General features: G+C 56.3%; 1 protein-coding gene across 7 annotated transcripts in view; it reads right to left on the reverse strand.

Moving 5' to 3' along the window:
• Positions 1–12,392, reverse strand: part of RASGEF1A (RasGEF domain family member 1A) — a 145,909-nt gene that overhangs the window by 21,062 nt on the left and 112,455 nt on the right. The window contains exon 1 of one of the 7 annotated variants that reach the window (XM_036087041.1): positions 11,252–11,369. The exons of 5 other annotated variants lie outside the window; for them this stretch is intronic. Coding sequence is in view for 1 of the 2 variants with exons in the window: in XM_036087040.2 (XP_035942933.1) it covers positions 10,582–10,599 (18 nt within the window). In the remaining variant the exon portion in view is untranslated. Of the gene's footprint in view, positions 1–10,581; positions 10,650–11,251; positions 11,370–12,392 lie in introns of those variants that run through there. One more of the 7 variants, XM_036087040.2, reaches the window with a different exon arrangement.

The following is a 12,392-nucleotide window of genomic DNA, read 5'->3' on the forward strand; positions in this document are numbered from 1 at the left end:
AGAACCCTTACTCCTTGCCCATTCATCCAACCATCCATCTATCCACAAATGTTACCAAAGACCTGCCTAGACACTGGGGATCCACCAATGAAGGAAACAAGGCTCTCTGTGCCCACGGGGGTGCCCACGGGGCCCCCACTGGAGCAGACTGTGGCTGCCATGCACAATGATCCATATCTATGGGTGTGCTATTAGGGGTTTGAAGGAGATCGGTGCTCTGGAAGAGGAAGAGGAGAAGGGGATCAGGAATGTGGGGACAGAGCAGATGGTAACCTAACCAGGTGGAGAGATTGGCCTCCCTAAAAGAGACTTCTAGAAAAGGAAGAGCACGGTGAGCAGAGGGAAGGGCTGGCCAAGGCCTCCAGGCCCCAAGACCTATGAGTCTCCCATCGCACCGCCTCCCTGGAAATCTTCCCTGGAGCATGTCTTGCTTGCTCACTTCCAAACAAGTATTTTCCTGATTATCTTTCAGCCACGCTAAATGCGGCTCTATGCGGGGCTGCAGTGGGCAGGGCGCCCTCCCCGCCTTCCTCCACTGCCTACATGGCGCTCCGGGGAGACTCTTCTGGCATTTGTCCAGGATGAAGCACCCCTTCCAGGAGGCTCTCCTGGGATCCGAAGCTGACCCCCTTGGGATGCAGACTGGGAAGAGGAATGGCTGAGGGGACCCTCACTTTACACAGAAGGGAACTGTGAGCAGGAGGTTGCAAGACAAAACAAATTTGTAAATAAAATGCTTGTTTAAATGCATGCCCCCCCCAACACTTTTATAGGATTCCTTGCACATATGCAAAATCTTTTGGTAAACCTTTAGTGGATCCTTTGCAGCAAGGAAGATTTTTGCCTACTCTTTGGACCCCCTCAAGTCACACCACCTGAAGGGGGCCAGCAGTGGGAGGGGGCTGCCCCTGCCAAGAGAAGGCCATCAGGATGGTGAAGGTGGCCTTGATTCTCTGGAATGTTATGACTCTAAATTATAACTAAGAATCTGCCCACTGGGGATGGGGGAGGAGTAGAAAGCTGCATGTTCAGCAGGTGAGCCAAGGGGCCCACCTCACCTCCCGGCTCTGCCACCCCTGGGGGAGGGGGAGGGGACGGTCTCGGAGTCCTCCTGGTTTGTACTGAAGCTCAGGCGATCACACGCATTGTGTTTTCTGTGCCTGGAGGCTGTGGCCAGCATCTTGGGGCTTCCTCCCTCCCTCCAGCTGGGAAGCACAGGGCCAGACTGAGACCTCAGCCCCAGGCAAGACAGGCTAGGTGGCCGAGACAGGGCCTCCTTAGTCCCCCCATCATCCCACTTAATCTCCCCTATCCTGTGATCCTGCTGTTTCCCAAGTCACAGACCAGAAAATGGCAGCAAAGCCGGAGGGCCCGCAGGGGACAGACAGGTCACTTCACCATGGCCTCCGCAGTCCTACCCTCATTGCAGGGTGCTGGGGGACAGGAAGAGATCCGGAGGGTGCCCGGATCCCACTAACTGGCAGAAAACCCAAGCCCAAGAGCCCAGACTAGCTGGGAGCAGCTGCGTGCTAGACGCTTGGGCTGGCGGGGGGGGGGGGGGGGGGGGGGGGGAGAACAGTGCCTGCAGCCAGGGAGTGGCGAGAGGCAGGGGTGGGGCAGTCTGAAGGGAGACAGGGGGAGGAGGAGTATCTGCCCCAAGGGCAGCCACCTCCCCTCTCCAGTCCTCCCCCGCTCCCCACCTCCCTAAAACCCCTGTTATTCATGACAAGCTCAGAGTCCCTCCCTCCCTCGCCTCCTCTTCCCACTCCAGTTCCCTAGAGCTGGGGCTGCATCCGTGCGCTGGGCCTTGGAACACTCTCGGGCGGCCTCCCTCCCCTCCTGGGGCCAGGTGGTGCTGGCAGCTCTTCCGGCAGACCGCGGGTGACCTGCCAGTGGCCAAGCCCTTGGGGCGTCATCTGCAAAGGGCACAGGTAACACCTGCTTGAGAGAGTCGCCCTGCTTAGGTCAGTCATTCCCATAGATTCTGGTGGGTACGAGAGCTTCCAGGAGCCAAGACCCTGCAAGCCACACGTGGCCCCAGCCCCCAGAGTGGCCCCAGGCCTGCCCTCTGGCTCAGGGGGCTGGATCCCGGGCCATTGGGGAGCTGCTTCCTCCAGACCTGCTGCCCATCCTCAGGCTCCGCCACCCCCAGGAATGGAGGACGGCCCCCAACAGCAGCAGGGCACAAGCAGCCCCCAGCCTGAATTCAGACACTCCTAAGGCAGGAACCTCCCGCTGGGGGGGGAGGGCTGTCCTCCCCCTCCCCAAGCCCCAGCTCTCAGATCTTCCTAACTTTGAGCTACAGCGTGTCTCCCTTAAGCACCAGGGAGCCCGGTCCTGTCTGCTGGGGCCACATGCTGCAAATATATGGGATCTGGCTGCAAGCCTGAGCTGGGCATCCAGCGGACTGGCAGTGAGGTCCGACCACCCCACCAGCTAGAGCCACACCCTCCTCTGCAAAAAACCACAGCGGGGACAGTAAGCATGCAGCGAGGCCACTAGGCTCAGGACATGCTCAGTACCTGCTGATTTGGGTGGACTTGTCATCACAGTTACCTGCTGCCTTCCTAGACACAGATTATGGAGGCTGGTGCTGGCATCTCCCTGACCCCACCTCTGGGGTCCCTGTCGCCTCCCCATGCCCAGGACAGCATCGGGCCCCTCCTGCCCACAGGAGGAAAGTAGACAGAAGCTACCTCCTGCTTCCAGGCAGACACATCCGTTGACCTGGCAAGTGGGGCTCAGAGCTGGCTCTGGCCTTGGGATGGCTGCTTGGCCCCTGCCCCGGGTTGGGGGAGTGGAGGGGGTGACACACCCCTGTGCACAGGTCCTCAGCCCTCCTCCCTCTGCACCCCCATGGACTTTCCAGCAGGGAAGTCCTTGGGAGGACCTGGCTGGTCCCATCCTTACAGGTCGGGCCACGGGAGCACCCTGCCGCTCCCACCTGTCTGTTCGCCCCGCCAGGCCCGCAGCAGGAGCTCTTGGAGGGCAAGGAGTGACAATTTTTTACATCAGCCAAGCTTCAAGAAATCACACCACGAAAGCCGTGAGGAAGGGCCGTATTTACCTTCGCGTCCCCTGCGGGCCTGGCGGAGGGCTGCGGGCCGGACTCCAGCCAGGAGGCGGCTGCCATGGGAACCAGAGCCAGGCAGCACCTCGCGGGGCGCCGCCTCGACAAAGGCCCGGCCTAGGGGGCGATGCTGATAATTAAAGCTTTGTTACAGACGCAGGATTCATTTTTTTTCCTTCTGAATTCCTTCCTAGCACCAAATACTATTTGAATTGAGTGAAGGAATCTTGCCATCTCGTCTTCACACTCCTAAATACAAATTCCGCCGAGCCCGGCTTTTTTCCTTGTTTTTTTTTCCCCCCCTCCTTCTTTTCTCCCTTTCTGTCTAGTCAGCTTCTTCTGGTGGCTGCTCGGGAGACAAAATGTCATTGTCCACCAATAACCATCCCATTATTGAGCCTTGAGAGGCCCAGGGACAGAGCAGGTAGGATTTCAGAGAATCGCTGCCCTTTCCCGCAGGGCGGCCGCCTGGCACGCTGGCCTCCCACCCAGGCCACTCGCCCCTTCTCCTCTGGCCTCCTTCCCCCTTGGCCCATTCCACTGGATTCCACAGGGGTCACCCCAGCACTCCTGCCCGTGGGCGGCTTGGACTCCCGAGGCTGAGCGAGGTGCAGGCTGGGACAGGAGGATGCGCAAACTGAGATCTACTTGGGAGCCAGGCCTGTCATTTCTGGAAAGTCCTCTCAAGGTGCCCCATGGGCACAGATGCCCACCTCTACCGCACCCGCTCCTCTAGGGTCCCCTTTCCCCGCGGAGCAGCCACCCAAGAGGCTGGCACTCAGAGCCTGCCCCGTCACTAGGGCTCCGCCTGTCAGGTAGGAAGAGCCCAGGTTCCAGGAGGGCGACAGTGAGGGCACTGCATCAGAGCTGAGGGTCCTTGAGAGGCAGGGAGGCTGGACCCCTCAGCATGGATGGGTGGGGTGGGGGACCGGCTGTGGCCCAGACCTTTCCAGGAATGATTGTTAACCTCCACCTCCGAGGCTGCCTGGGGTTGCTGGGTTCTGGAAAAATAAGAACACACAGTTCCTTTATTTTTAAATGACATCTAATTAGGCTGAGCAACGATTTTCCTTTGTGTTTAAAAAACAAATAAAAATCAATTTCCTTTACTTGAATTGTCATCCTGCTGGCAGACGCCAGCAAACAGGAGACTCTACCCGCCCTGCTGTGCCCAGGAAATGGGTCAGCGGTCCAAGTCCAAGCACAATGCAGTGAGCTCCCCTTCATGGACCAGACAGACAGCAGAACAACAACTAGAACCTTCTACAGTTTCTGACAAGTGGTGGATACCCAGAGACAAGGGGTAGAAAGGAATAAATAGAGCGCAGTGCATTCCCTTGAACCAGGGGCATGGAAGGATGAGGAGACAGTACATGGAAACCATGCTATCAAAACAGAAAGCCATATTCTTCCATCCAGAGTATTCACCTGCATTGTTCACACATCCTATCACCAATGAAACCCCAAAGGAGTCCCCAGACAGAAATGTATGGGTGACCAAACTTTGTGGACACAACTTAACACAATAGCTGGATATTAATAAATGATGAACTAAAAAAGTCTACCCACTTGATTAAAAAACTTCCCTAAATCATGTCTGTGTTAAAGAGGCAATCAAAACTCCAATTACAGACACATCAGAGAAATAACCCTTATAAGAAAACTCTTCATGAAATTTGATATGGCCAAAGCTGTTCTCAGAGAAATATTCATAGACTTCAATATATTTTAAGTAAACAAGAAAAAATGGAAATGAACTCAACACTTGACTCAAAAAGCTAAAAAGAGCTTCCAAACAAAACAGACCTGCAGCAAAGCAAACTACAAGAAGGAATTACTGAAAGAGAAATTAGTGTATTTAATGAAATAGAGAATAGAACTTGCTGATTGAATTCAAGGGCTGATTTTTTTTTCAAAACACAAAATAGAAAGATAAACCTCTGGTAGTTCTAATCAACAAAATGGTGGAAGAAAGGGAAGGAGGAAGGAGAGCAGGAGGATGGGAGGGAGGGAATGGAAGGGGGGTAAGATGGTAGGAGGGAGGAAATGCAAAAATACAGCTACTAGGAATGAAAAAGGGAATCTAGCCTGAGATATGGAGAAGAAACTTTTAAAGAATCGACTATATAAATCTGTGCTAAAGGATCTGAAAGCATTTTGAACTGGGATATTATTTAGAAAATATATATAACCAACATAGACGAAAAATGCTTAAAACCCCAAAAGACCAATAACCATAGTGCAAATTAAAGTAAGTTGACAGCCAACCAAACCGTAGGGAAAAATTAAACCAACTCCTGGCTGAGACAGTTTCTAAAATGAATTATTTCAAGCCTTGGAGAATAAGATAATTTTATATGATATTTAAACTATTTCAACCACACAATTCATATTAAAAACCCTTCCTACTCGTTTTACAAAGCTGACATAACTATGATTTATAAATGTGACAAATCTATCCCCTAATAAAAAGTACAGATAAATTCTTACTTATGAATACAGATGAAAAATACCCTAAGCAACTTATCAGTAGAATGAACCCAGAAGCATTTTAAAGCACAATTGAGTCTGACCCAGTGGGATTTATTCCAGAAACATGAGGATGATTTAGCTCAGGGAAGCTAATAAGTCAACACATTAATAGGTCCAAGGAGGAAAGGAATTTGATGATCTTGCTAGATATAGGAAAGCTTTCAATGAAATTTAATATCCATTCTTGGTGTACACTCTCGGCAATTAATGAAAGAGAAGAGCATCCTGTTCATGATGAAGGATATCTATTGAAATTTAGAGCCAATTTCAGACTTAGAGAAACATTAGAGGCCTTCTCATTAAAATGAAGATCAAGCCAAGGACAACTGCCATTATTTAATGTTGTTTTGCCCCTTTCAGAAAACACAATAAGATAAGAAAATAAATAAAAGATACATTAGAAATGAAGAGCTAGAATGTTCCTTATGTGCAGATAATCTGATTCATTTCTTAGGCTTTCTAGGAAACCAAACTGAAAATCTGTTCAAACTAGTAAGAGAGAGTTCACTTATCAATTAATTTAACATACATTTTAAAAAAATGAATAGCTTACCTATCTACCTCCCCTGGGTACAGGTGTCCCTGTCCCCAAAGATATCCCCACTCAGTCTATGTGGAGCAGGGGCTGTGATGCTCACTCCAGCGGCAGCAATAGGGAGAGGTGTGTGTGAGCCGGTGCCCTGGGACCTCCCAGCTCTGCAGGTGTCCCAGCCTTTGGCCAGGGACACAGTGTCCACGCAGGCCAGCCACCCCGGCCAGCCAGCTGGCGCACAGCACGCTTTGCTGACCACACATCCATGACCCCACCCCTTTGCGCCCTCTGGGCCGGGCACTGCCAGTTTCCAGCCCCCTCTGGGAACCTGCCAGCCCTCTTCTAAGGATGTTGCTCATGGCCCTGGTGCTCACAGGAAGGCCAGGCTCTGGGATCAGTTAGCCCCAGGATGAAGGTCAGCTCCGCAGCCTTTGACCTTGGAGACTGGGTTTCCACTTGTCTTACTGGCACAGCGACCTCTTGAGGGTTAAGGGAGACCCAGAAGCTGGCCCCCGGGGTCCTCTGACTCACACTCGCCAGCCCCACCCCTCAGGCAGGGGGCGGCTGGTGGGACAGCCACACTGACATTTGGGAAATGCCGTGGGCTTGGCCCCAGTCAAGCAGGCGGGTGTGAGCAGGACAGTCAGGGCGCGATTATTCCATTGGAGGCTGAGGAGCAGGGCGGTGGGTTGGCCAGAGAAACCCCACCTGTGACAGGAGGCCACAGGGCCAGAGCCCTTGCAAGCCGCAGGACTTCTGAGGGGAGAGGCCGAAGAACCCCAGTAAAGGTCCCTGGCTGCCCTCCTTCTCCTGAGACTCCAAAACCCTGATGCCTTCATGCATATGCTCGCACCTGACCACTCACCCCAGGGCCCCTCAACCTGTCGGCCTCTGGGATCCCCCCTTGTCCTGGAACCCTCAAGGACCCGGCCAGCCCAGAACCCGGCACAGTGGAGGAATCCTGGTCTGGGAGCCAGTTCTGCCCCTGAGCTCCTAGCTGAACTCAAGTAAGCCAGGCTACTGCGGGCCTCGGTGTCCCCATGTGTAACACAAGGAGATAGAACTAAGCAGTCTCCACGGGCCATTTCAGTCCTCGTGTTCCTTCCTTCCCTCACTTAGTCAACCAACATCCATGAGGCCTTACGGATCCACGCTGCACAGTTGGAGATGGAAGAACCATGGACCTCGGTATCTGCCAGGGCAGACGGATATAACACCACGGCGCAGCGTGAGCAGCTCAGGACCAGAGTCTGTGCTGAATACTGAGGAAGCACAGGGTGGGGGACTAACTCTGTATAGGAAGAAGTCAAGGAGGGCTTCCTGGAAGAGGTGATTTTGAGGTGGGCTTCCAAGGATGACCAGGGGTTTTCCAGTAGGTTAGGAGAAGGAAGAGCAAGGAAATAGAACTGGTCTCCTGGCTGACACAGCAGTCCTGACAGACCCAGCCCTCTCTGGGTCACTCACCAGCGGCTACCCGGGAGGATGAGGCCCCAGAAGCCCAGAGGTATGGAAGGTACAGGCAGCTTCCACAGGTACCCCAGCTCCAACACAGGCCACGTCATTCCTGATTCAAACCTTACCTCTTCCAAAGCAACATGTGACTCTCTCCCCCAAGCAGCCCTCCATAGTGCCTGGCCCTTAAAGACCGCACCACTGTGGTCCTGTGCTTAGTAGGTACGGGACCTGCAGCCAGTGCTGTCCCCAGTACTCCTGCCCTTGGCCAGTCCCAGATGCACACGGCAGCCAGGTCAACACGAGATTCTGCAGCTCCCGAAGCCCACCTCGCTGCCCCTGGCGAAGCTCACATGAAGGGCCCCCGCCCCAGTGGGCAGAACCAGCAAGATGGTGGTGTGGGGCCTGGAGCAGGCTGGGCCAGGGCCAGCAGGCACAGGTGTAGGCGGTGGGCCAGGAGGCAGCGAGGGGCCCACAGGATAGGACAAGCCAGGGCTCCAAATTAGCACTCCATGCCAGACCTCTCCCCAAGCTCCAGCCTGCCCGCCCACTGCTGGGCGACATCTCCCCAGGGGATGCCAAGCTGTTTCTGCCTCCTACCCACCCCCAACCGTTCCACCTGCATCCTTTCCCACCTTTTACTGAGGGCAATGTCCTCCTTCCTGGCGTCAGCCTGCCTCTCTCTGTCCCCAGCGCCACATCTTGGCCCTCAGCAAGGTCTCTTGCTTTACTTCAGAGCGTGTCTGGATCGGCCCTTCTCTCCTCCACCGCTACCTCCCCGATCTGAGCCCCCGGGCCCCGGTGCCGGCCCCCCCCCTCTCTCTCTTGCCTGCTCTGCTCCTGACATCCAGCCTCCAGTCTGGCCTCTGGACACAGAGGTGGCTTCCTGTTCAAAGCCCTGCCTAGCGTTTTCCTGGCGTGCCCCTCCACTCCCATGCCGCTTAGCTCCCTTCCGCCTCTGTCAGCTCCTCACGCGTGCAGCCACACACGCCGAGGTCTCCCCTAACTGCCTACCCCAGGCACCAACAGCACCCCCACGGTGGTGGTCAGTACACTGGGCCCGACTTGCCAGGTTGGGCAGGATTGTCATTACTGTGATACTGAGGGGGCCATGTGACTCGTCTGGCTCAAGAGCAACAAGCAGAAGTGACAGGTGGGACATGAACATTCTAGGGTAGGAGCCTCTCTTCCACTCTGCCATGGAGCCTGTCAGCCTGGGACCTTGAGTGAAGAAGGCTTGGAGCAGGGTCCAAATTTTTTTTTTTAAGATTTTTTATTTATTAATTTGACAGAGAGAGACACAGGGAGAGAAGGAACACAAGCAGGGGGAGTGGGAGAGGGAGAAGCAGGCCTCCCGTGGAGCAGGGAGCCCGATGCAGGGCTAGATCCCAGGACCCTGGGACCATGACCTGAGCCGAAGGCAGACGCTTAACGACTGAGCCACCCAGGCACCCCAAGAGCAAGGTCCAAATTGCACTGTGCTGTTAAAAGCCACTGGATTTGGGGGGCGGGGTTGTTCTGTTTCTGCAGATAACCTAAACTATTCTGACCGACGTACCCTCCATATGTCCTATTCTTCTTTCTTGCTTTACTTTTTCTCTTTATCACTTACCACCATGCAACATTCCGCATTGTATTTAATTTTTTTCTAAGTTTTTTTTTTTAAAGAAATCTCTACACATGGGGCTCAAACCCATGACCCCGAGATCAAGAGTTGCACACTCGTCCAACTGACCCACCCAGGTGCCCCTCATGTGGCATCTATTGATCGTGCTTTTCCCCCAGTCTCACCTGCTAGAAGGTGAACTCCAGGAGGACAGGGACTGTGGTGTTTGGTTCCCTGCTGCAGCCACAATGCCGGCCCACAACAGGCGTTCAGTAAATGTGTGCTGAATAAGTGATGAATGAGGAAACAGACACGCCTTGCATCTTTGGCACACCAGGCTGGCCAGCTCAGCCGAGCCCTCTTCTGTGCCCCCCGCCCTCACTGGGCCCGAGCTCTCAGGTCTGTGCAGTCAGCTTCATGCTAAGGGGACTGGGAACGGGGACAGCACCCTGTCCCTGAATCACACCGCCAGTCCGTCTCAAAAGGATGGGTTCTAATAAACAGCCATGGAAATGCAACACCCTGCCTCATGCTCCGGATTAAGTCCAGGACATGTTCTCAGTCTCCTTTCCTGCAGAAAGAAAGCTGCCCCTCACCTTGGAGCCCACACTCCTTGAAGCCCCACCCTGGAGCTCACTCTCCTTAAATACACAGGCATTTGTGGGCCCACAGGCACAACCCTGCCCCCCCACACACCTCTTCCTCCCTCTCTCCCTCACACATACACACCCCATATATAAACATGCCTGCATTTTCACATACTCTCACTCTCGCCCACACATGGCACACACACATACACACCTCCCACGGGCACTTCGTCGCAGACCTCCTCCTCTCCCCCACCTCCTCCGGGCAAACAGGTGGTTCTGTGCCCCTCAAGTCTCGGAAAGGATCCAGGGTCGTCCTGGCTCTAACAAGCCTGACCGCCAGTCCCAGGGCAGCGACCCTCCTCCTGGCCCTGCTGCTGGGGCTGCTGTCTCCTGCCTCCCTGGCCCTGTTCACCCCACAGGGGTCCCTACTAGGTTTCCAGGTGCCCTCCAGCCATAGATGATCCCTGGCATCAGCAAGCCAGGCCAGGAAGGGCAGTGGCACCCTGAGCCATCCACCCATTCTGAGCCCTGGCGCCGCCCACCTGGCAGCAGGTGCCCCAGTGGGGACGCGCAGAGGGAGTGGTTCCCCAGGGCAGGCTCCTTCGGAGCCGAGCGGGGCCCGAGATGTTCCGGATGGTCTCACTAATTGCCGGAGGTCAGCACCTCTTCCCGAGCTCTCCGCGGCGCAAGAACCCCCTGCCCGCTGTCTTGCCGCAACCGAGGGGTTGCTCTGCGTGCGCACCCACGTCGCCGCCTCGCGACCCGCCCCCCCCGCACCTGCCACGTGCCGCAGCCCTACCTGGGGCTCCAGAAACATCCTGGCTGCCTGCTCGCCGCGCTGTAACCCTGCGCTGCGAGCGCCTGGCGAGCGGCCGCCCCTCTCCCCGAGCGCCGAGGAAGCTCCCGCCCCCTGACCCCGCCCGCGGGCTTCCCCATGCCCGCTGCCCTCCGGCTCGCGCACAGCCTTGCGCGGGGCGGGGCGGGGCCAGGGGCGGGGTTAGGCTGGGGGAAAGCAGGGTCAAGCCAGAAACGGGACCGAGCCTAGGCCGGGGGCGGGGGCGGGGGACGGAGTGGGGCGTGCCGCGGCGGGGCGCGGCGGGGCGGGGCGCAGCGGGGCAGGGGAGGGGGCCCGAGGGGGGGGACGCCGCTCGGAGGGCGGCGGGGAAGGGACAGGGTGGGGCTCGGCAAGGGGCTCAGCGAGGGGCGCGGCGAGGGCAGGGCGCACGGGCCTGGTGCTGGGTTTCGGGGCGCTGGGAGTACAGGGCCGGGGGGCCGTGGCGTCAGTCGGTCGGCCGCACCAGCCGTCGATGCTGGGGGGCGCCTATGTGCCACCGGGCGAAGGGGTGCTCTGTCGGTCGGGACTCAGTGCGGGATGCGAGCACATGTGTTGGTGAGATCCCGCTCGCGGAGAGCCCCGCTGTGACCCCATCTCCTCCCTTTGAGCATCTCTTTCACCTTTGCGACCTCACCTCATCGTAGATATCCACTACAGAGCAGATGCTTGGCCAACATTTGGCTTGAATGCTTCCCTTGACGGGGCGCTCACTCTGGTCTCAAGCGTCACACCGATCATTGTTCTTCCATTTCCTTGAGTGAACACAGGGGATACGGCAGCTGCTTTTGTGGGAGGACTAATCTGAGACATGGCGTGGGGCTGTCCTGGCACACATGGCACAATGAGGCATCATTCCACCCTCAGAAGCCCCAACACTGCGAAGGAATCCTGTCAGGTGACAGGTCACCCCTCCATCGTGTGCCTGCGGTGGGCCCCAACCCAGGCGCTGAGAATTTGGATGGAAAAGATGGACTGAGCCAAGAGCACCCTCCCCGGGAGATCTGGAACTGGAGAGCCCAGAGGCTGAGTTGGGAGACCAAGCTGGGGTGGGACTCTGGGGGAGTCACCACTAGAGAGGATCAGGGACATTCTCAGCTTACACATGATAGAGAGGAGAGCAGGATGCCCAGAGAGAGACGGAGACAAGCCCAAGAGAGCTCATGAGCAAGCCCTGGGGCAAGACTGGGCAGAGGTGACTCTGTCTGTGTCCACACCAGTCCCAGGATGCCCACCCTCTGCCCAGCAGCCTGGTGAGACAGCCATCTCTCCTCCCAGCTACCCCTTCTTGTTTGCCTGCTCTCTTAACCGTCCCAAGATGGGCCACCAGGCTGAGTCCCGGGGACGGTTATTTCTGTCTTGTGTAATTAGGGGCTGTGCAGGGTCCACTCACCCACCTCCCCCTAGAGGATGCAGCAGTTTAGAAACAGGTGTCTTTCTCTTGGAGCTCTGCCTACCACTCCCTCACTCTCTCTGCTAGGACTGGAGCCCAGCTCTCACTGCTCCAGCACCTGCACTGTTAACTGCAGCCTCGTGCGGCTCCTGTGGGTGGGCAGTGGGGGCAGGGAGGAGCACCAGGCAGAAATGGCCAGGGCCACAGACCACTGGTGCATCAGCCCTCCAAGCTTTCGCACTGTCCTTTCCCCCTGCTGCTTCTGCATCTCATTTCAGGCCAGCTGGAGGATACAGAGCTCATGGTGGCCTTGGCAGGTGACTTGTGGCACCGGGACTAGCCTGGCTTTTGAGTCCTGGGCCTGTCCACCCTATCCCTTCAGATG

The sequence above is a fragment of the Halichoerus grypus genome, chromosome 7 (genome assembly GCF_964656455.1).
Source record: "Halichoerus grypus chromosome 7, mHalGry1.hap1.1, whole genome shotgun sequence".
In the NCBI taxonomy this organism is placed as follows: Eukaryota; Metazoa; Chordata; class Mammalia; order Carnivora; family Phocidae; genus Halichoerus; species Halichoerus grypus.